The 24,588-nt window shown below is 41.9% G+C and overlaps 1 protein-coding gene across 3 annotated transcripts in view; it reads left to right on the forward strand.

The window, feature by feature from the left end:
- TBC1D30 (TBC1 domain family member 30) overlaps positions 1 to 19,019 on the forward strand; it is a 117,982-nt gene extending 98,963 nt beyond the window's left edge. For 2 of the 3 annotated variants that reach the window (XM_078768039.1, XM_078768041.1), the window contains 4 exons: positions 703 to 815; positions 10,575 to 10,717; positions 15,010 to 15,198; positions 18,073 to 19,019. In XM_078768039.1, the coding sequence (XP_078624165.1) occupies positions 703 to 815; positions 10,575 to 10,717; positions 15,010 to 15,198; positions 18,073 to 18,800 (1,173 nt within the window). In that variant the 3' untranslated portion in view covers positions 18,801 to 19,019. The remainder of the gene's footprint in view (positions 1 to 702; positions 816 to 10,574; positions 10,718 to 15,009; positions 15,199 to 18,072) is intronic. The other variant, XM_078768040.1, reaches the window with a different exon arrangement.
- Positions 19,020 to 24,588: the final 5,569 nt, after the last annotated feature.

The following is a 24,588-nucleotide window of genomic DNA, read 5'->3' on the forward strand; positions in this document are numbered from 1 at the left end:
TTAATTCCAGACTATAAGGCAGCAAAAGGTGAAAATTTTGAAAGGGGGTGTAGACTTTCTATAGGTGCATGTGTACATATAGTTTTCCTTGTTACTGAGCAAACAAAAACAACGGTAATCTGCATTTGAAATGGTTCTATAGCAGTACAATATCTTACAATACACTGCAGAACTTCCAAGGTAAATTGGCTAACTGCTTGAGCTGCTTACTGGCCTCATCCTTGTGTGAGTGAAAATCATTAGCCCCACAAGCAGAGGGACACTAGTCGCCTGAACAATCACAGAGAGCAAGATGCTTCTTTATTACAATCAAATAAAGTCCTAAATGTTATCCGCCGTTGTTTCATGGATTCCGTGTGCGATCTGTATTGTTTTGATTAAGTAATACAGTGGCTACTGATTTATTCCCTTCAACAAATTAAACAAATTTTCTGCTGTATTTAAACCTGTTTGTAGCATGGGATCATTCACGAGGTGAGAGTTAATTGTTCACACTTACTGGCTGAGATGATGGCTTAGAGGTTCATTTGGGTATTACTTGATAACTTTCTGGCTGAAATCCCCACTAATGAAAAGACCTTATTGGCCATGCCTTTCCTTCTCTCTTTTTTTTTTTTTTTTTCAGGTTTCTTAAACATTCTGTAGATTGAGCATTCTTGTTGATCGATGTGTGTATTCATGGTATGTGTGCTCTTTTCACAGACTGTGTACGCTCTAGCTCCATTTCCATTCCCCCAGCTTGCTGAGCTGCAGGAAAAATACACATACAACATAACCCCATTGCAGGCTTCCACCCGCATGCCGACACACAGCAGGTATTCACATTGAGTTTCAGTTTTCCTTGGTTAAACAAAAACAAAGCAAATGGTTCACTGTCTGTCTCCGTCTGTCTGTCCTTCTGTCTATAAATGTCAGTTTATGATCGAGGAACGACGTAATTTCAATTGAATGTTATATTTTGAACAACAATTGGAACATGAAGTGGAAAGCAAACCTGCAGTTTAGCTGTACTTCAGCTCTGAATTTAGCTCGATCGTGCATGCCCAGAAAGGAGTGAAACAATATTTTTACTCTGTCTGTCTGGCAGTCAAACAAAATTGAAAATCATTCCAAACAGGAAACTTACTGTTTTTAACGACATCATAAAGGACCTAAACAGCAGGCACGAATAACTAATGTAACATGTCAAATAGGGTGGTGTAAAAGATGCTGCATCAACAGCAGTAAACTCTCCCAAAAAGAAATTTCCCTACAACCTTTAATATCTTTATTTTATTTCAATTGAATTATATACTTGAATTATAAATATATACTTATTAAAAAAATTATATACTCCTCCAGATAGACAGGAGGCGCCCAAGAAGTCCCCTCGTGGTAAACCGGGAAACCCGAGTCTGTAACAATATGTACATATTGTTACGGGTTTGCCGGCCGGATCAAGAGTGGTCTCTCAGACCCACTTCCTGACCTTTGACCCAGCAGCCGACAAGCCGAAGATAGCTCCACGGCATGATGGGTTGTTAAGCAACCATGGATGCCATCTCAAGCGAATAAATCTGGTAGGTTCCCCATGCTCAGATCTAGCATTACCTTCCCGGTGTTTTAATTGCCCCAAATAGGGATCCATGCTCTTGACGCCCCTCCTTTATCTGTTAATTAGGTCCAGCCGAGCGGAACCGTAAGTGGGATGTCGGCTAGTCTATAACCATAGCGAACCAGTGGGGAACAACCTCCCATCTACCAATGGCATACATTGTCTAACCAATGGAGGAAACAGACGATCAAGCAGGTTTGGAAAATGTATAAGGATTTAGCAAAGGCATGTATTTACATACAAGTATTCACAAAGATGCAGTGTCACAAAGAACAGTCTTAACCCCTAGCACGTAAATAACCTTTATACATTTGGCCTTATCACTAAAACAAAATACAGGCATGCCTCATCCATCCGGTGGAGGAGTGGGGGGGGAAGTTAAGAGGTCAAGGGTCAAGGTCAAGACTGCCAAGTCAAGAAGCAATTGTTGAAGCTCTCCATGCCCTGACGGGTCAAGAGGAAATTGTTGAACCTCTTTTGTACATCTCAAGTAAACAAATTAGAAGTAGCGATAGGAGAGAAAGATCGTATAAGTCAGTGAATGTGTTTGGTCGCCACGTCCAGGGAACCTCCACTGTCTAGTCTTGGTTTAAGCCTTTGCTTTTGCCTTGGGAGTCTGTCTTTGGAGTTAGAAGGGAAAGGCCAACATGAAGACCAGAGAATTGTCTATGAAAGAAAAGCAAGCAATTTGGAAGCTGAAAGAACAGAATAAATCAATTATAACCATAGCACAAAAATTGGGTTTAACACATACAACAATTTTAAATATCTTGAAAAAGAAAGAAACCACCAGTGTACTTAGCAATAGACAATGGCCAGGTCAGCCAAGGAAAACAACTGCAGTTGATGACAGAAAAATAAGGGCCCCTTCACCACTCCCATAGACACCTCTAAGACCTGATTTTTTTTTTTTATGTCATGAACAAACTTTGGTACCTCACAGGTGGTGAACGTTGTGGTCAGGTTTCATCGAAATTGTGTGTGTAGTTCCAGAGAATAAAGCAAATAACTATTGTGGGGTGTCAAACCTGGAACCACGTTGACTCCCCGTAGACCCCCTTCGACCTCGATTTTCTTATTGCCATGCACTAACTTCGGTACATCAAGAGTGATGAAGGTTGTTGTCAAGTTTCATGGAAGTAGTGTGTATAGTTTCAGAGGAAAAGCAAAATCCTATTTTGGGGGTCAAACCTGGATCCACTTTGACCCCGGGTAGACCCCCTTAGACCCTGATTTTTAGCCCCCGTTGGACTTAGTCCAAAACGGAGGCTTATGGATTGAGTCTTGTCGGTCCGTCCATCCATCCATCTGCAACCATATAAAGACAGTACATGACCTTTTACATATGCACATCATTTTGTTTCGCGATGCAGTCAAAGATGGTCAACTGAGGCCATTTTAGTTCTAAAAAACCCGATGCTGAACACGTCCTTAACCTTTTCTCGGATATACATTTCCTAATGTTGTTCAAACTTGTCACACAGATAATGAATGATGGCTGAAATAAGCACGTCATTTTCTTTCGAGATCAGATCCAAGATGGCCGACTGCCGATCATCTTGTTATTTAAACATGCTCACAACCATTTCTCGGACATGCATGGACTGATTTTGTTCAAACTTGACAAAAGAGAGAATACCTGAGAGTGCGCATATGCAGAAGATTTTGTTTTGTAATCTGACCAAAGATGGCTTTACTGAAACTGCCACCCTTTAACTTTATGGAGACCGATGGCCTTTAACTCGGTACAGCAAAATTACTAAAACCACGGGGGCTATGACATTTGATGTCTTTTTCCTCTTGTTTTTAATGCCGTGAACAAACTTGAATTGCAACATACCAAATATACTTTTGCTCTGCTCTCCTAAAATCCTGCTCTGCTGCTCTATCTCACCCTCTCTCTGTTCTCTTCACCCTCTCTTTTGCTCAAGGTCAACTGCCATCTGCTTGGAAATCAGCCAACATCACCGCTTTGCACAAAAAAGGTGCAAAAACAGATCCTAGCAACTACAGACCAATCAGCCTTCTCCCAATTATCAGCAAAGTCATGGAATCCATCATTGCTTCGGATATGAAATCTTTCCTCTTCTCCAATGGCTTGATCTCTGATCATCAATTTGGTTTCAGACCAGGTCACTCTACTCTGGACATGCTGCTTCTGCTGTCTCAACAATGGATGGAGGTCCTCAATGCCAAACAGGAAATTAGAGCTGTCTCCCTCGACATATCACGTGCCTTCGACACGGTCTGGCACCCCGCTCTGCTCACCAAACTCTCCTCCTTTGGTATCCATGGAAATCTCCACGCATGGCTGGCGGACTTCCTCTCTAGTCGTCGTCAACGTGTGGCCCTGAATGGGTTTCTCTCATCTCCTCTTCCTGTTCAGGCTGGAGTTCCCCAAGGCAGTGTTCTGGGCCCCGTGCTTTTTCTGGTCTTCATCAATGATCTCTCTGACTCTCTCGAAAATCCTCTCTATCTCTTTGCTGATGACTCCACTCTCTGCCGCTCCATTCCTCTTCCCTCAGATCGGCAGTCTGCTGCCTCCTCACTCTCTGAAGACCTGGACAAAATCACAGACTGGTCAAACAAGTGGAACATGTCTTTCAATCCTGACAAATCTCACACTCTTACTATGTCTCTCCGAAAAGATCGACTGGACAACCCTCCCATCTACTTTCTCAACAATCCTCTCCAAGAAGTTCTGTCGCTCAAGATTTTGGGTCTCACTATCTGCCATGATCTTTCTTGGGAAAACCACATTTCCAAGCTGGCCTCCAAAGCCAGTCGCCGACTGGGCATCCTCCATCGTGCGAAGTCCTTCCTCGGCACACCTGAGCTCCTCACCACATACAAGGCTTTCATCCGCAGCTCAATGGAATACTGTTCTCCCCTATGGGCCGGTGCTCCTGCCTCACACCTTGCTCGGCTTCACGCTGTTGAAACCAAAGCTTTCAGAATTATTGGAATCTCCCGCGATGAAGCTATCTCTGAGGGCCTTTCACTCACTCACCGCAGGCAGGTAGGTGGTCTTTCTGTCTTCTACCGACTCCTCTCCGGCCTTGCACCCCCAGCTCTCTCTGTGCTCTGTCCCCCAAATATTCCTACAGGTCGCACAAGATCTGCCAGCAACCCTCTGATGGTTAAACTGCCGAAATCTCGGCTCTCTGCTCACCTTCACTCTTTCATTCCTCTTTTCTCCCGCCTCTGGAACAAACTCCCTCACTCCCTTCAATCCCACTCCTCCCTCCAGGTCTTTAAAACAGCTGTTCACCACCATCTCTTATCTTCCCCCATCCAAAACCTTGATCTTTTCTACCCCCGCTAATTCACCCCAGATCCACCTTGTTTGAAATTCCAACTTCTTTCCTGGAAGTCCTGGCAGTGTCCATATGTTTTATACCTCTCCCACCGCCCCCTTCCCATGCCCCCCCCCCCCCCCAAAGCCCTCGCCCTCTCTCAGATCGCTCGATGTCTCCATGTCTCCATGTCTCTCGGTCCCTGCTCTCAAATGTTGTGTTTGTGTCCTTCCCCCTCTCTCCCCATCTTGTCCACCGCTCCCGATGTTATATGTTTTATGTGTCGGTTTGTCTTTCTGTGTGATTAATGTTCGCTCTTTCACGAGCCTCGATCTTGTATACAAAAAAAAAAAAAAAAAAAAAAAAAAAAAAAAAACTTTATGTCAAGTTTGGTCACAATCCCATCAGCAGTTTCGGAGAAGAAGTTGTAAGTGTTTACGGACTGACGGACGGATGGCGCACCATCACAAGCTCCCCGGAACTACGTTCCAGGTGAGCTAAAAATCACAAGAAGCCTCGGATGGATTTGGGGGTCATTTAAACTCATTCGATGGGCAGGATGGGCAGGCTCATCTACCGAACACTTGGGAATCCCTGATTGGCCTGATAAAAACGAGACAAATACATGGATCCAAAATAGATGGGGAAACGCCAATCGGGAATGGCTATCACTTTAAACGGCAAATACGGGGGTTAGGCTTGACTGTGGGTGGGCGGGAAGGTGGTGGTGGTGGTGGTGGTGGTGGTGGTGGTGGTTGATGAGTGATGTGAGCTCAGAAAGGGTCTCAAGGCTGATGGATGGGCGGGAAGTGGAGGAAGGGAGGAAGTGAAAGAAAGGAGAGCAGGGCGAAGTTATAAAGACAGTAAACAATGATGAATAAGACGATATTTATAATGACAAAATAGTTACAAACAATGACAGTTGGCAGAGCAAGGGTCAAAAGGAGTTAAATTGATGATTGTTTTATACACATATTACATACACAAGGGATCACACACGTGGTTTAAAAGTTTAAACAGACGATGTAAAGTGTGTAATTCCATAATGGGAACGTTCGCTCTTTATGATAAAACCCGCCATGTGGGGCACTCGAGGCTGCGCGTGTTTGTTTGTCGCTGCAATAATATTTATGATTGTGTATAACGTTATTATACTTACTAGGGAGATACCCGTGCTCCCCACAGGTGGGAGGCCAGAAGCAAACAGGCAATGCAGATACGGCGAATGCTAAAGCATGAAACCAATAAATTCCACATTCCTGTAGCACCTTCAGTCGCACGTCAGACATGGACAGCAAGTTCCTGAAGGACTTCCATGAAAAATGTACCCGTTCGCAAACAAACGGGTACTTTCATGTATAGAAACATCGATCATGGGACCGTGGCGAATCTGCATATGGCGATCCGCGAAGTTCACGTTCAAAAAGTAGAAACCATCACGGCATGTCATCATTCACTTGAACTCAATATCTCTTTTTTCATTCCAAACAACATAACTCCAATTAATCACAAAATAAACTTTTAACAACATTGTTAATGTTTCCTTCATTGTAAAAACTACCAAATCAACAGTTAAAAGGATTTTAGCCGATAGCTGTTACGGCCTTGGCAAGATCGATGGAGACAGCGATCTGTTAGCGTATTCACCGCCCAAATAGCTATGTGGAATTCGCTCATGTAGAGATTAAATGTCGTTTGAACTTTGGCCGAGGTCATTATTTACTTTTAATGATGTTTATATACGAATGATGTTTAATGATGTTTATATTGGTTTTGGGTCGTCCTTTCCGCATATCTCGTGTGATTGTAAGTTGGAGAGACGGCCGTGATGGCGGCGAGGGGGTTGGAATTCTCTCAAGCAGGGTTTCAACCCGCGTCCTTATAAAAGGTCTTTGTCCGAGGTCACCGAGTCCGATCGGTGCAGCTGTGCAGCGCAGCTGTGCAGCCGTTTGTGCGGCACCCGGGAAAACAACATCGTCACAATGAAAACATCGTCACAATGAACGTTATGCGAACGCGAATGTTATGCGGGAGTCCAAACCTGAGAATGCTGGAGACTAAAGCTGAAATTGGGAAAACTAAATAGCCTATTTTACTCCTGGAGATCCCAGGATTATCCACCCAAAATATTGTTGCGATTGGTTCAGCAGTTTTTACGGTACCTTCGAACGAACGAATGGACAGACAGACGGACGGACATTTGGTGAATTATAGTAAGATTAGAGCTGTGAAGAAAAACCCTGAAATGACTGTCAGTGACATCACCAACAACCGCCAGAGTGCAGGGGTGAAAGTATCATAATCTACCATTCGTAGGAGACTTCAACAGCAGAATTACAAAGGCTACACCGCAAGATGCAAACCTCTCAACACCAAAAACAGAAAGACCAGATTCAAATTTGCCAAGAAGTACAGAGGTGAGCTGGTGTACAGTTCTGGAACAAAGTTTTATGGACAGATGAGACCAAGATTAACCTTTACCAAAGCAATGGAAAGGTGAAAGTGTGGAGAAAGGAAGGTGTGCATTTGACCCAAAGAATACTACCTCATCTGTGAATCATCGTGGAGGTAGTGTCATGGCTTTGGCTTGCATGTCTGCCTGTGGAACTGACTTACTCATCTTTATTGATGATGTAACTAATGATGACAGCAGCAGAATTAATTCAGAAGTGTTCAAAAACATTTTGTCTGCCTATGCACAAGAAAATGCCTCCAAACTCATTGCATAGTGCTTCACCATGCAGAAGACAATGACCCAAAAACACACTGCCAAGGAGTTCTTCAGGGGAAACAAGTGGAAGGTTTTACACTGGCCAAGTCAATCTCCTGATTTAAATCCAATGGAGCATGAATTTCACTTGCTGAAGAGGAGACTAAAGTCAGAAACCCCCAAAACAAACAACAACTGGAAATGGCTGAAGCAAATGCTTGGCAAAGCATCTCAAAGGAAAATACCAAGAATTTGGTGATGTCATTGGGTCACAGGCTCGATGCAGTTATTGCATGCAAGGGCTATGCAACCAAATACTAACTATTATACTACGGTAATTTAATTTACTTCAAGTTAATCTGTTCCAGTATTTATGCTTACCTAAAATGTGGGGACTGATCATAAAAAGTGCTATTGTTCTACAATGGTAAAACATATGCATGGAAATACCAAGAAATAAAAGCTGACCTTCTGTACTCTTGCCTTATATTCATATTTTTTATCTGAAATCCAAATCTTCAAGTCAGGTAAGTCTCTTTCTTGACTGCCACTGGTAACATGTAACCCAGTGCTACCTGCTGCATGGTCGGGTAGTCGGTGACTAAACTGACTACCCTCAATGGCTTGCTTGTGGGGAGGGTGATTGTGACACCCTGCAGGACTAAAAACAATACCTGTTAAAGGGTGGATGAGCTCCCTTCGGGAGCCAACGGCCATCCAGTAAAGAGATGGTGTCTCCAAAAAAACACCCATCCAGTTGGACCGATTTTTTTTTAGGTAGTAGGTTGTGGAGAGCAACCACTCAGGGTAGTACTACCGTTCGGCCTTAGGAGCACTCTCCGTGTCAGGATTGCTGGTCTTACTTTCTGTCTCACTCAAACTATAGCTAGCTTCAATCTCTCTTTCTTGCACAAAAAACATCATACACTTTTCATCAAACATTTTTCTTATTCATTTTCACACCTCACCTTCATCAATGCAGCTCTTTTATTTCTCTTTCCTCTTATTTATCAATGTAGTTATTTTATTTAAGGTCTGGCGTCAATGAGGACTATATAGTCCATGACTGTAGCCTTCAACATGAAAAAAATCTTCAGTATATAGCAATAATAACAAATCTGACTTCACACTTCCAATACTTATGGAGGGCACTGTACTGTATGTACACACACACATGGAGATGGCTACTTTGAGAGCTGAGAGGGCTCCATTCCACATTCTAAACCCGCATATGGAGATAACAACAAACACATGCGTGTGTGTGTGTTTATATTATCCTTGTGGTTATTATTTTCTTTTCTTTTTTCTTTGACCTATAATGACTATCTCAGTCATATAATCTTTTGAAAGCTCCAATTATCTCATAAAAGAGATGTTTAGTTGGAAATCTATTATTGTGGGCTGCATGGCTAGCTGCTTGAATAACATTGTGTGGATCACCATCCGAGGCTATGGCACATATTGAGGCACCGGTTTGTTTTTGTTTTAATCACGTATATAATCATTCAGATGTGCAAATTTAAAATCATTTTGGAGCGTAATAATTTCCCGATGCTTGTTAACTTTCTGCCAACATCAGGTACCGTGAAATGGGGTGAATAGGGACAGTAAGGTGAATAGGGACACAAACTGAAAAAAAGTTCGGAAACTTTTTTCGCTGAAAATTGATAACCATACTGATTTGTTGATATTTCGGTTGAAAGTGTTCTCTTGTTTTTTTAAAAAGCAACTTATAGTCCCTATTAACCCCATATATGGGTTAAATAGGATTTTTATGGCTGTCCCTATTCACCCCGTTTTACGGGTGAATAGGGACAGTCACTAATACAAAAAAATAATAATCAAGAAACAATCCTGAGTTTCCAACTTATTGCTAAATTGATAGCTCAGATGGATGCACATAATATGCACCCATAATATAAACCAGGGTGCCAATGAAAAAAAAAATGGAATAAAAAGTTTCGCCAAACTGTCCCTATTTCTTGATTGTTATTTTTTTGTATTAGTGACTGTCCCTATTTACCCGTAAAACGGGGTGAATAGGGACAGCCATAAAAATCCTATTTATGCCTATTTAACCCATATATGGGGTTAATAGGGACTATAAGTTGCTTTTTAAAAACTTTCTGCCAACATCAGGTACCGTAAAATGGGTTGAATAGGGACAGTAAGGTGAATAGGGACACAAACTGAAAAAAAGTTCGGAAACTTTTTTCGCTGAAAACTGATAACCACACTGATTTGTTGATATTTGGGTTGAAAGTGTTCTCTTGTTTTTTTAAAAAGCAACTTATAGTCCCTATTAACCCCATATATGGGTTAAATAGGATTTTTATGGCTGTCCCTATTCACCCCGTTTTATGGGTGAATAGGGACAGTCACTAATACAAAAAAATAATAATCAAGAAACAATCCTGAGTTTCCAACTTATTGCTAAATTGATAGCTCAGATGGATGCACATAATATGCACCCATAATATAAACCACGGTGCCAATGAAAAAAAATATGGAATAAAAAGTTTCTCCAAACTGTCCCTATTTCTTGATTGTTATTTTTTTGTATTAGTGACTGTCCCTATTTACCCGTAAAACGGGGTGAATAGGGACAGCCATAAAAATCCTATTTATTCCTATTTAACCCATATATGGGGTTAATAGGGACTATAAGTTGCTTTTTAAATAAGCAAGAGAACACTTTCAACCCAAATATCAACAAATCAGTATGGTTATCAATTTTCAGCGAAAAAAGTTTCCGAACTTTTTTCAGTTTGTGTCCCTATTCACCTTGCTGTCCCTATTCACCCCATTTTACGGTACAGGCAAAAGCAGTATGGGAAAACAAATTCGACGAGAAGGCAATACGATGTTAGTGCTGCTTTAATCTGTGCCTTCGGGTTCCAAAGATTTCCAAATTGAACAAACTGCTCGGTCTGCTTTCAGCCTTGCCCCATAACGTGCTGATTTCCCTGGACAGCAGCTTACAGACAAAGTTTGACAGTGATGAGGAAATCGAGCTGGAGGATGACGAGGTGCTTCAACCATCTGTGGGCTGCCTCAACCCTCTTGGAAACTTCTGGGCCACTGTAGGGCAACAGAAGGGGACGCAGCAAGATAAAGGTTGGACTGGTGTAGATAAGCAAATTATGCGTTTTATCTTTGTTTGGCTACAGAGTTATATGTGCAGCTGTATGTGCAGGGAAGTATAGGTGTCATTAACACGGTTTAAGAGTAAGTTGTGGGGTATTTTTCTAACACCACAGGAAGTGCTCAAAACCAAGAAGGTGCCTCCTGGGTGAAAAAGCAAAAAATGTACTTGTATATTGGTAAATACTGTATTACCAAAAAAGTTGTCCTGGACTATTGTGATTATCTCTTTTGTAGAACATTTTGAGCACCCATCTACATTACGAGGTACTCCAGAGCACCGGAAAGGTGTTAGTACTGTTGAAAGCATTGAACTTTTGACAATTCCATAAAATGACAGAAAAGCACTTGCAATAAATAGAGTAAAACAGTATTTGGAGAATATGATTACAGCTGGTGTGCTCTGAGCGTTAGAATGGCCACCCCAGAGTTCCCAGAGAGGGGACATGAGTCCCATCAAGCCAATATGGGATTAGCTGGGAAAAGAGAAGAACAAGAGGAAATCCAAACTAACCTTACAGGACTGTGGAATGTAGTACAGGATATTTGGCACAATATTCCTGTAAGTGCTTCAATCGTATATAGGTAGCATGGGTAAAAAAGAGTGATGGCACTCAATAAGGCAAAGGGTGGACACAAAGTATTGACTGATACTATAAAATGACACTGTTCTCGTTACTAGTTTCACGATATGTCACATGGTATGGCAACCATTTTGAATTAAAGGGGAAAAAAATGGACATTTTCACTGAAAACCGCTCAAAGAAATTGGAAAAAATTGGAAACGGCATATGTCATCAACTCCACATGGGTCTATAGGGTGATAACAGTGATGTAATCAGTGGAGTGGTTTTCCAGCCCTAATTTCTTGAATTGAAATATTTATCCGAAAAATCTGAAACTTCACATGTTCGATGTGAGTGAATAATCGACGAGAAGCTTCAGTATATACAATCCAAAGCATACTACGTCATCTGTGAATTATCGTGGAGGTAGTGCCATAGCTTTCGGACAAAAAAATTGAGGCCAAAAAAAAAACACAAACTGGTCAAACACGTGGAACATGTCTTTCAATCCTGACAAATCTCATACCCTCACTTTCTCTCTCCGAAATGTCCGACTGGACAACCCTCCAATCTTCTTTCCCAACCATCCTCTCGAAGAAGTTCTGTCACTCAAGCTCTTGGGTCTCACTATCTGCCATGATCTTTCCTGGGATCCCCTCCCACCTCCCCCCAGCCCTCTCCCTTCCACAGATCTACCGATGTATCTGGACTCTACTGTTGTTGTGCTTGTATGGTTTCCTCTCTCTCCCCCTCTTGTTTCACCGCTCCCTTAATTGCTTGTTTTATGTGTCCGTACATGTTTTCTTGTTTAATGTGTTAGCTCTTACACAAGCGTAGACTCTGTATACAAAAATTAAAAGTGACCAAGAACCCAATGACCACTTTCACAGAACTACAGCGTTGCTTAGCTGAGATGGGAGAACCTGCTGGAATGACGAGGGTCTCTGCAGCACTTCACAACTCTAGATTTTATGGGAAAGTGGTCAGACGAAAGCACTCCTGAGAAAAAGGCACATGATAGCACGCCTGGAGTTTCTGTGGTCTGAGCAAAATATTCTGTGGTCTGATGAGACAACAATTGAACTCTTTGGCCTGAATGCAAAGTGCTACGTCTGGCAGAAACTGAGCATATCTCATCACCCATCTATCACCATCCCTATCGTCAAAAGTGGTGGTGGCAGCATCATGCTATGAGGATGATTTTCATCAGCATGGACTGGGACAATGTAAGAATATAAGGAACAATTAATTGTGCCAAATTTAGGCAAATCCTTGAGGAGAACCTTCTTCAGAGTGCAAACGACCTTACACTGCGGCGAAGCTTTACATTACAGCAGGACAATGACCTCTAGCTTCCAGCCGAAGCAACACTGCAATGGCTTCAGAACAAGAATGCGAAAGTCCTTGAGTGGCCCAGCCAAAGCCCAGACTTGAATCCCATTGAGAATCTGTGGAAAGACCTGAAGATTGCTGTTCACTGACGCTCCCCATCCAACTTGACAGAGCTTGAGCAAATCTGCAAGGACGAATGGGAGAAACTCCCCAAATCCAGATGTGTTAAAGCTGATACAGACATACCCAAAAAGACTCAAAGCTGTAATCACTGCCAAAGGCGCTTCTACGAAGTATTGACTCTGGTTTGAATACTTGTGTAAATTAAATATTTCTGTATTTCATTTTTAATAAATTTGTAAAAAAAATTCTAAAAATAACAAAAAATTCCACTTTGACATTATGGGGTATTATGTGTAGATCAGTGACAGAAAATTTATATTTAATCCATTTTAAATTCAGCCTGTAACATAAAAAATGTGAAAAAGTCAAGGGGTGTGAATACTTTCTAAAGGCACTGTATATTTAATATACATATACACTACCGGTCAAAAGTTTTAGAACACCTCAATTTTTCCAGTTTTTATTGAAATTTAAGCAATTCAAGTTCAGTGAATAACCTGAAATGGTACAAAGGTAAGCAGTAAACTGCTCGAGGTTTTAAAAAAAAGTTTAGGTTAGCAAAAACGGGAAAATAATGTAAATTGCACAGTTATATTGTAAAAAAAGGCCTTCTTCAGGGAACAAAGTAATGGGTTAAGAACTTACAACTGTTCTGCAGCAATGTAAGTAAATTAAGCCTTGAAAGTTGATGCAAACAATTCCTACAGGTGTCCCAACCTCTGCTGATTACTTGATTACAAACCCCCTGTCTGTATGAAAGCAGTATTGGAACCGACTGTTATTACAACCTCTGAAGCATTATTTGGACAATATTGCACTGCAGGAAGTAGTATATTGGAAACTGGAGAAAGCTCTGACAGGAAGAGGTCTGGCAGACCCAAAGCCACAACAGAATCAGAAGACAAGTTTCTGAGAATCAACAGCTTGCGTGATAAGCGGCTCACAGGACAACAGCTTGAAGCACAGCTTAACACTGGTCGAAGTAAGCAAGTCTCAGTTTCAACTGTGAAGAGAAGACTTTGAGCTGCAGGTTTGACAGGTCGAGTGGCAGTAAGAAAGCCATTGCTAAGATGGCAAAATAAGAAAAAGAGGCTTGCCTGGCCCATGAAGCACCGCCAGTGGACGACTAAAGACTGGAAGAAGGTCTTATGGACCGATGAATCAAAATTTGAAATCCTTGGTTCATCACGCAGGGTTTTTGTATGCCGTCGAGTAGGCGAAAGGATGGTTCCTCAGTGTGTGACACCAACTGTCAAACATGGAGGAGGAAGCGTGATGGTCTGGGGCTCTTTTGCTGGATCCAGAGTCGGCGACTTGCACAGAGTGACTGGCACCCTGAACCAAAAGGGCTACCACAGCATTTTGCAGCGCCATGCAATACCCTCTGGTATACGCCTAGTTGGTCATGGGTTCATCCTACAGCAAGATAATGACCCTAAACACACCTCCAGGCTATGTCAAAACTACCTTCGAGGAAAAGAACAAGACGGTTGGCTTCAAATCATGGAATGGCCAGCACAGTCTCCAGACTCAAACCCCATCGAGCTGGTTTGGAATGAACTGGACAGAAGGGTGAAAGCAAAGCAACCTACAAGTGCAACACATTTGTGGGAACTTCTGCAACAGTGTTGGGATGAACTTCCCGAACAATATTTGATTTCCATTGTTGAATGAATGCCACAAGTGTGTTCGGCGGTTATATCTGCAAAAGGTGGCTACTTTGCTGAGTCAAAAATTTAAATTAAATTTCGTTAACCAGAATGATTCTATGATTCCTTTTTTATCTCCAATTGTTTATTTGTTCTTTGCTTAATTTCAGAGTACATTGAGACATTAAACTACGTAAATTTCAATAAAAACTGGAAAATGAGGCGTTCTAAAACTTTTGACCGGTAGTGTATATATACACATACGTACATACACACACACGCACACACTATGTAGAATTGTTTTCCCCTGTGATACCCTTATGATTCCACTGACAGTGTCTTTGGATCATCATCACTCCAACAATTTGTCAGGTTGTATTGGTTGCTGACAGTCCATCGCCTCCCCCCCCCCCAGCCCCCCCCCCCCCCCCCGTCACTCTCACTCTCACTCTCACTCTCCCTTTCTCTCTCCCTCCCTCAACTTGAACTGTCCAGCTCTTACTTTACATTTCCTTCTGGTGTCAGTGCAGATAACCTGTTCTTGTGTGTGTAATTATCATTATTGTTGTCCTAAACTGTTTACTGTCGTTGCCAGTGGATCTGTGGGAGGGAAGCATTGCTGAGCTGAGTCCCGGGGCCCTGGGCTCCAGCCGTGGTGATCTGGTACACATGGCAGGCGCGATGATGCTTGAGCGCATGTCAACAGATATTACAGCTCTCAGGCAGCAGTACTGCCGACTGCAGCTCAGGCAGGAGAAAGATCATCAGCTTTGCCTTTCAGCAGGTGGGTGAAAGATGCAAGACAAAAGGAAAGATTTTACATCTTTCCCTAAGTTATACTGAGCTTAAGTTACATGATCATTGCAAATTTCTTCTTTTTTTTTTAATACAGCTCGGTGGTTTTTCCAGTAATCTTTTAATAGTCAGGCAGATAGGTGTATCCATCATAAGAATTGTGGGTTTAGACGTACAAGCATGAAATTTGGCACAGTCATCGATAATAATCTAATGAATAATTCCAGATATGGACCCACCGCGAAAACGTCCTATGGTAGCCATGGCGGCCATTTTACAAAATGGCCGTTTTGACCGCGATTATTTTTTACCGGACGACACAAATGCTTCTTTATGTTCTAATGAAATGACTCTAGATACACATATATGCCATAATTGTATTCTCCAAATGACCACAATTTGCATTTGTGTTGCCAGCAATGTCAATTAACCCACCAAGCACTGTAACGGTAACTTATATTACTAGATAGTTCCAGTTTGATCTTGTATATACGTCACAATTTTCTCCACCACACTGGCACAAAGCGGTACATTTCAAACTAGCTTGTTTGCACTTGCATCGTCCCTTGCAACCCTTTTTGCATTTACAACAAATCAGCTCCCTTGATGAAATGCTGGCTTCAGGAAGCATGGACCACAGGGGTTTCCAGTTGTGGGGATCGATCCATCCCCAATCCCCAGGTGAGGGCAGATTCATAACAACCTTGAGCATGTTTCCCCAGCAGTGGCCACCCGTGTACACAGCCCTCTTGATTTGTTGTACCAGGGCTCCTCTGGTAGGGGGAATAGCTTGCATGGCTCGTCCTTTCTTCGTGAAGAGTGCCTGTCGAGCTTCGTCTATGTTGACAAGATTGCTGGTGCGATCGTAGAGAAGAATGGTGAACCGCTCGAGCACTGCCACAACGTCATCAGAGATGTCTGCTGTCCCCGTGGAGAGATGAACTAATGCTGGCGTCAATTCGTCAAATACTTTCCAGGTATCCCAGGCTGTATTCTTGCCCCGTGTATTAAATGACGAGACTGTGTCACCCTGTGTAGGCATGGAACATCGGGAGGGCCTGTGACTTATCTGGTCTGAGGAATGCTGCAATTTCATGTGCTGGAATATACCTGAAGTGCTGGCCTGTCCCAAAGGCCACCCAAAGCTCCTGGATTTTGAGTTTGGTTGTTGCTGCCACAGCCAATACCACTATATCTGTATCCACCGTACGCAGAAGAATTTTCTGAAATCCATCACGGACTGCATCCGTGAGATGTATCATCATTCGTGTATCAGCCTCCTCATGGTCACATGGGGCGAGATGACTGGTGTCGCGTGCGGGAATGCACGTCACATCTGAACCATCCGTGGTGACTATCTGCTTATCTGATACAAGATGTGTGATGTGTTTTGTCAAGAAGGCAAACAGTTCTGTTTTGTTTGCATCAATTCTCAGGAACTGCTGCCAATTTCCTGGAAGAACAGTGGATCCGTCAACTCTCCTTCGAATGCCTTTCCCACGTTTGTCCCTGGCTTGAGATTTCAGGCTGTTGTCACGGTACTGGTCCCAGACTATATCCACACGACAGGCTCTTTGCAAGTGACATTGTATGTGTGGCAAGAATACTTTCAGCACATAATCATCAAAGGTTTTGGCAGCAACTGGTTTCAGAACGTTCACCAACACTGCCCCGTCAAGGATAGTGACGCAAGTATCTGGTTTTGGAGCATCACCTCTGACCTCTGCGCAACTCTCTAGACACACCAATAGATCTGATTTGGTTCCCAGTCGTAACTTCCCAAGCTGAGATAAAGACGGGGGACATGCTTGGTTTTCATGGCGGAAAAATTCTGCAAGATCACCATCTCGTGTTTGAGACGCAATGTGAGAAACGTAGCTTCAATGCCATTCCCGTCATCAAGGCGTCCTAATTCTAGTGGCATCTTCTAATTCGTGAAGTTCATTGAAACGTCTGATGTTGAAGGCAATGGTAGAATAACCAACTCCAACATCGTGCCGTTTTGATTCTGCTGGGCATTGCAAACTTTCTCGTGTGATTTTTTGGCACAAAACGCACTTGTTCCAATCCGTCTGTACCTGCGCCTTTGATTGTCCAGGTTGCAGTGGATCCACTAGCTGATAACTCTTAGACATTTCGCTGTTCGAAACACCAACTGAAAAAAAAGCTAAGATACGATAACAAGTTGCAATAAATAAATAAAAACTTTATTTAATTTGCTAATTTGCACTTTATTTAATTTGCTAATTTGCACTAATTTGCATTAAAATGATACGTGGGACATTTTTTCAACTATTTAACATAGCAAATCATTTTCTACACATTTTTTCCTATCTATAGACACCAATGAGAAGTATATTTCGGGGGGGGTGCACGAGACCCCTATCTAGCCACTAGACTAAAAGCGGCCATTTTTATAAAATGGCCGCCACGGCTACCATAGGACGTTTTCGCGGTGGGTCCATATCTGGAATTATTCATTAGACTATTATCTATGACTGTGCCAAATTTCATGCTTGTACGTATAAACCCACAATTGTTACACCTATCTGCCTGACTATAAAGGAAGCAATGCTTTTGCTGCAATTGGCTTAATGTCATGCCGTGTGCATTTTCAGCCAATAATTGTTAATAGGCATGTGTACCTCCATAAATTTATTGGGAAAATTACTGGATAAATTGTGCATTTTTTTTTTTCAGAAAAAGATGTGATGTTAAAAGTTCAAAGATCAGATATAAAATTTTTTTTTAAATTTTTGTAATTTGTCTTAAGTTTGTAGTGACAATTTGCATTCTGCCATTATATTCACAACTTACCTTGAATGGATTCAGAGATTTCTTTCCTCTTGTGTCTTTGGAACAGTTCACATGCCTCCACCAACACCTCAACCTGTGGATATACAAATGGTAAACCATTTGCTTCTGGGGAAACAGCTTTGCCATTCTTCCAAACAACACAACTGCATGACGCTGGATGGTTGTAATATCACCCCGGTTACACCTGGTTTAAATGGCTCCCTTTCTGGCAGGATAGCACCATGGCGTACACACTTGAGCAGCTTATCAACAGGGATGGTTTCTGAAAAAGCAAAGTTTTCAATAAATCGATCTCGTATGTGCAACACTTCTTGGGAGAGGCAATCGCCGGCCAGAAATGGAAGCATGACCGCGGCTGATAAAACAAGAGTGGAAGTCTCGTCAATGCCATCAAGTCCAAATGTGAATTCTGGAGGTACAAGCTTGGAGAGACGAGAAGGAGCGAGTTCGGGAACAGACGGTGAACACTCCTCAGATGAGATCAAGAGCAGATCTTGTGATTCGATGGATGCACCCATTGCCGATCATCGGCCATCCACTGGCAATTCCTGTACAGCTGTTGGTTCCTCAAGTGATGTACGAGCATCAACTGATACTCGAAGCATCATGTCAGAAGCGCTTGCCACAAAACCAACAGGTGATCGACAGGCATTTGGCTTCAACCCATTCCCACTTCCTAAAATGCCACGAAAATCTGCAGCAGCACGAAGTCTGGGCCTTTACAAAAACTCTGCTGAAGCCCCTGGATTGAGCCTCAACAGGACTTTGCATTGAAGACGAACTGCTTGTCCTCTCTTTCACAGGCATCAAAATGTCTGGCTGTTTAGCCACAATATACTTCAAGCTCAGCTTTGAGGGCACCTGTAGTGTGTGTGTGTGTGTGTGTGTGTGTGTGTGTGTGTGTGTGTGTGTGTGTGTGTGTGTGTGTGTGTGTGTGTGTGTGTGTGTGTGTGTGTGTGTGTGTGTGTGTGTGTGTGTGTGTGTGTGTGAAAATATGTGAGGGCACTGTAAGTTGAGATAATGGAAGGGCAGGTTGGAGGGATATGGAAAGATAAGGAAATAGAGTATGGGAGAGGATACAAATAATCGAGAATTGGGGAGGGGTGATGGATTGCTCTCCATATAGCAATTCCAGCAGCTTGCGGAATGCAGGTGGCCCCTCATGAATGAATTATTTTGCACAGTGTGTTCACTGCCTTCCTCGTGTGGTTAAATTGGCATGTAATGATCTGGTTTGACTGCGCCCCAATAGCTTCATGCTGTTAAGTTTTGTCAGGTAAGCTGAAAGTTCCAACCATGATATTTTCTGTTGTATTTTGTTTTCTCCTCATCCTATATTTATAAACTTTTGCACTACCACTGAAATACTATATGCACTATAAGTTTCTGCTTAGGTTAGTAAATCCTATTTCTGTTGGTATTTTTTGTAACAGCACCAGCCTCGGTGGTGGTAAACGTTCGAGCATCCGCTCTGAGTCTGGGAGCTTGGCTGTCCGAATCCCAGCCTCTCTTACCAAAGACTTTTCAAATGGCAGGTGCTGCTTCCTTGTTTGATGCTCAACATTTAAAAATGACAGAGCACCGCAAAAAACCATGAGTTGGTAATAATGGCGCAGGCTCTAATGGGCCGAATGGCCTCCTCCTGCGTCAAAGTTCCTTGGAGGGGAACTCGTGTTATTATTATGTAACCACAATCATATCAATTCACATAAGGCTAACCCCCGCTAACCCCCGCGCTAGCAGGGAAAATGGCCTTAAAATGCATGTTGTTGTTGTTGTTGTTGTATAGCAATTCACATAAGAGAATGTTAATTGACATGTGGTGAGAAGACAGAAACTATATGTTAAGATCCATGGTGACTTTGTGGCTTTGTCTTTAGCTACAGATTAAGTCCGTTTCTGTGAAAACGAGCTGCAACTGGGTTGAAAATGTTTAGTTGCAATTTTCGAAAACTTTTAAAACATAGCTCTGTTGATGAAAAACTTCTAAGTCCAAAGTTTCCGGCACTTTGAGCGACTATTGTTTATTGGCTATTCATATAATGTGTGATATAGTCAGGCTCACTATGTTAACAAATAAAATTTCGTGATTAGCAAACCTGTACATTTTTGGAATCACCAGAGCATGGACAATCCGAAAATCAATGTTGGCATTTGCACAGACACCTGCATGGCCGCCATTTTGGATTTTCAAAATGGCCGCCATAAAATACATATTTTGCGTTGTCTCGGCTTCTAGTCAACCTAGAAACTTAATTAAATATGCTAATCCTATGTTTTCTGGGTCAAGGAATCCAATAAAGGCCTCAAAATAGTGCTCAGGATTATAGAAAAGCAACAAACAAAGGTAATTGAAAACCATTGGCTTTATATTTGTGATATAACTGTATTACATAATACATGATATTGCAAGTACTTTGAAGTTATAGGTATGGGTTTATAAAGCAAGAAAGCAGCCTTGTTAGTATCAGATTGAACTACAAGTCCTATACACAGGATCTACGAGGTCTACACCGTTCAGGAATATGCTTTTACAGATCTTCATCACTGTCCTGAGTGTCATTTTCGCAAAGGTTTCTACGCAAATGGCAACATAAATTTTTGGATTCCTCATGCTCTGAATATTCCAAAAATGTATAGTTTTGCTAATCTCCAAAAATTTTGAACGAAAAAACATACTGAACCTGACTAATATTTGTGGAAACGGGACCTTGGTTTAAAAAAAAATTGTTTTCCGTGTATTGGTAACAGCCTGAAAAAGGTGTGCAAGGTGTTTCTGAACCACAAGGGTATTTCATTCATTTTTAGGCAAAATAACAACTTTTTCTATCTTTCTGTCTACCTATGGGATAATTGGATAAATGAGCAGTTTTTTGATATATAAATTATGGAGGGATTAAATATATGGAGTGCAGTGAGATACGTTGTACCTGAGAGTCACACTGATTGTCCTTTAACGTTCCATTAGGGACATGAGAGGGTGAGGGAGAGCATGCTCAGAATAGAGTTATCCAGAGGTGCGATTAACTCGTGTGACGAACCGTACAAGGTGCGACTAATTGGGGCCATGATGGTGCAGGTAGTAGTCGTAGTAGGTGTTGTTGTTGCAGTTGTAGTAGTCATAATTGTAAATGGGATTGTGTAGTGTATTGTAACTACCTCCAATCTCCATACCTTTTAATGCTTGCCGTACCAACGCCCCCATATTCCTTGACATTTCAGCATCACTTTGTGTACTTCATGATGAGCAGGCACTGCCTCATTGCAAGGCCTTTTGTTTCAGCAGTTTTGACTCTCAAGTACCAATCATCCTTTGAACAAAATTTTGATTTGGAAATGGAGTGGTTTATCGATCAAACGGTCAGCATTTATGTGATGTGACTGGAACAAGAGATTGAAATGACTTCTTTTCTTGAAGCTTAATCAGAAATTGAAATAATTTGTTTTTATAATTGACATTATAATCGTCAAGTTGTGCATACTCGTTGGTAAAATCATCCTGTTGAGCCATTGAACATTAACCGGCTGTTCATTGGTTTAAAAGAGCAGGACTTTCAAAATGCGGATTTTCTTGAAATCCAAGAACTGTATCATGGAAATGTGTGCTCGGCTGTTCAGCTCGAGGTGTTCGCAAAACCTTGAAACATCAGTGTATGAAGCTTACTTTGTATGGTATTAAATATAACTGATTAATACTCGTATTTGAGCAACAGCTGCATTAAATGCACCTAACTTTCATTTCGAGAAATTATGGGAAAACAAAACCTCATATATTAGTGGATCTTGTACATACATCTGGTGCAGAATAGGCATTGCATGTCATTGTACTTTTATACGAATTGCAAGGACGGTGGTAGATAACCGGACAAACACGTATATTATTGTGTACGTGTGATTTTGATCTGGATTCGGAGTAGCATGAGTCACTCTTTCAGATGGGAATATTGAACAGGCCAGCCCGATTTATACATACTCCAACCATTGAGTTACATTATATAACGTGAATATTATAGAATATAAATTAACAGATACAATTTAACAATCAGGTGAACGCAAAAGTTTGACACAAAATGCCATGGAAAATAAATAATGTGCTCTTGTACTTGTAACCAGTTTTTATTCAAACATCAATTTGGTATGAAATTAGTTTTAAAAGGAGATATCAGCCACTCGTTCCGCATTCTGGAAATTGTGGAAATTGGACATGTAAATATTACAAATCAAAAAATGGTGAATTTTGTTTTTCCATTCCCCCCTTTCTAAAAGCCACCATGTTTCCCAAGTCTGCCCTGGGGAGTCTCTTTGCCAAACTCTGCTAACCTTCCATTTTTTTCCACTTACTGTGCCCCCCCCCCCAACCCCCTCCCCCTCACTTTGTATCAAAACCACTTGAGCCCCGTGTGTATGTAATTTGTAGATGCCTCTTGAGTTTTTACCAAAACATGCTTATGCACATGTTCATTGCCTTTGGAGACAATAGAACCACCTTTAGAGGCCATTTTTCCCCGCAGAGCAGGGGTTGGCCTTTTTCAGGCACCGTGGTTCCCTTTTTGAAGCAATGTTTTACGGCCGGATGCCCTTCCTGCCGCCAACCCTGTTGGTCGCTTCTTGCGACACACAGGGAATTACCAGTGAACTGGTACTCAATTAGCCGACCTCGGAAGGATGACAGGCTGAGTCAACCCCCCTGTGTTAATTCGGTGATCTCCCGGGATTCGAACCCAGGATCCCAGGATCCCCCCCTGTGTTAATTCGGTGATCGACCGGGATTCGAACCCAGGATCCTAGGATCCCAAACTGGCACCCTAACCGCTAAGCCAACACCTTTGGAGACAATGATCTTTTATATATCCAGTATACATTATTCATTAAAACCACATCATTTGGAAAAACAACTTTTGTTAGTTGGAAAAACAACCTGCCCATGTGAACCAAAATCTGCTGGTTTTAGCAATATAAAAATTAGAACGACACTCGGTAGAGCGCATTCCTCCGCAAGGCTGAACAGTCTATGTTTTGTTCCCCACTGATAGGCCGGATCTGGATCTAGATCCGGATGTTCATCAAAATCGAATCAATTCGTCCTCGTCACACACCCAACCTGTCCACCAAATTTTGTCTGAATCCGTCCACAACTTTTTGAGATATCCTGCTTACAGACAGACAAACAGATACAGACAGACAAACAAACAGGGGTGAAAACATAACTTCGGTCCACCTTCGGTGACGGAGGTAAATATCCCCACAAAATGTGTTTGGAAAAAATGTTAAACTTGCAGATACATTTTGCTTTACTGTATTTATAACTGACAACTGCCTCAAGATTGAACAAACACTATTTCCTTTGAATTTAGCAGGTGCCACTGCTCGCATCCAAATGTAGAATCGTGTCCGACTTGATTGTGACGTCAGACAGATCGATCGCTGTATAAAGAGAAGTTAGCAGCATGCAGTAAAGTCACTTTGGTAAACTTTTAAAGAATGTTATAGTTGGGACTTTTGGTGTTGCTGAATGGTTTCCAGAGATGAAGCTATTTATTTTTTTGTGATCATTTCGTTAATTAAGCAGAGCTATGTTTCAGAGATGCAAAACATGCTGAGTGGTCCAAATGTGGTAGATATGTGATCCAATAAAGAGTGAGCATGATTTTGTGGTCAGGTAAGGATAATGCAGTGTATCTGCACATATACCCATGTGACTCACCTTTCCCTTGTACATGGTATAACAACTATAACATGCATGCCGATGTGTGAGGGTAGAAGAAAAATGGACTGGCCTTCCCCACACTCCTCCGGGGAGGTCTATTATTGAGAATGTGGATCCAAGAGCATCTCCCAATTATTTGTTTACTGCTCTTTAAAGGTGTATTTGTTTACAATGATGGAAAATATAAATTGGGATTCACTGTCATGTTTGCAGAGAAATAAATTGATTTGTTTTGATAAAGGCATTGTGCTTGCTCTGGGTTATAAATGGAGCTTTGGACACGTGGTATTGGCTATCGCAGGGAGCAAAGGGACAGTAACATTTGGGAGCTTTTCACTCATCCACACTCTCTTTAAAACCAGCAGTTTTTCACCGAATTGTGTTCCGTTCATCCTGTCTGGTTGAAAACAAACAGAATGCTTTCATCTTTGCTCATTCCGAAGAAATGCTGAGTCGTGTTTTTCTGCATATGTGGAGCAACCTTTTAATTATTGAAAAGGTGAGTTAATAAGATTATCTGCTTGAATGGTTAATGCAAGTTTGTGAACTCTCGAAGACAGTCCATGGAACTGTATATTGATGCGTTTCCACTTTATAAGATTCACAAAAAGGTGTGAGGACCCATCTCCATCTATATATTGCGTAGGAATTGTGCAGGTTGTGGGGGAGATCAAAAATTATTTTGTGCAAATTGGCCTGACAGGTTGGTACAGATCAGGTGTGGAGCATTTACCTCCAAGGTGTCCAATCTGAGTTCAATTTCAGACCTGACTATAAACCTTCAGATCGGTGCTTCATTGCATCGCAAAGTGCTCCGTCCCTTGGATGGAAGCTAAGCAGGATACCGTAGAAATG

This window comes from Myxine glutinosa, chromosome 1 (genome assembly GCF_964187855.1).
Source record: "Myxine glutinosa chromosome 1, kmMyxGlut1.1, whole genome shotgun sequence".
Classification (NCBI taxonomy): domain Eukaryota; kingdom Metazoa; phylum Chordata; class Myxini; order Myxiniformes; family Myxinidae; genus Myxine; species Myxine glutinosa.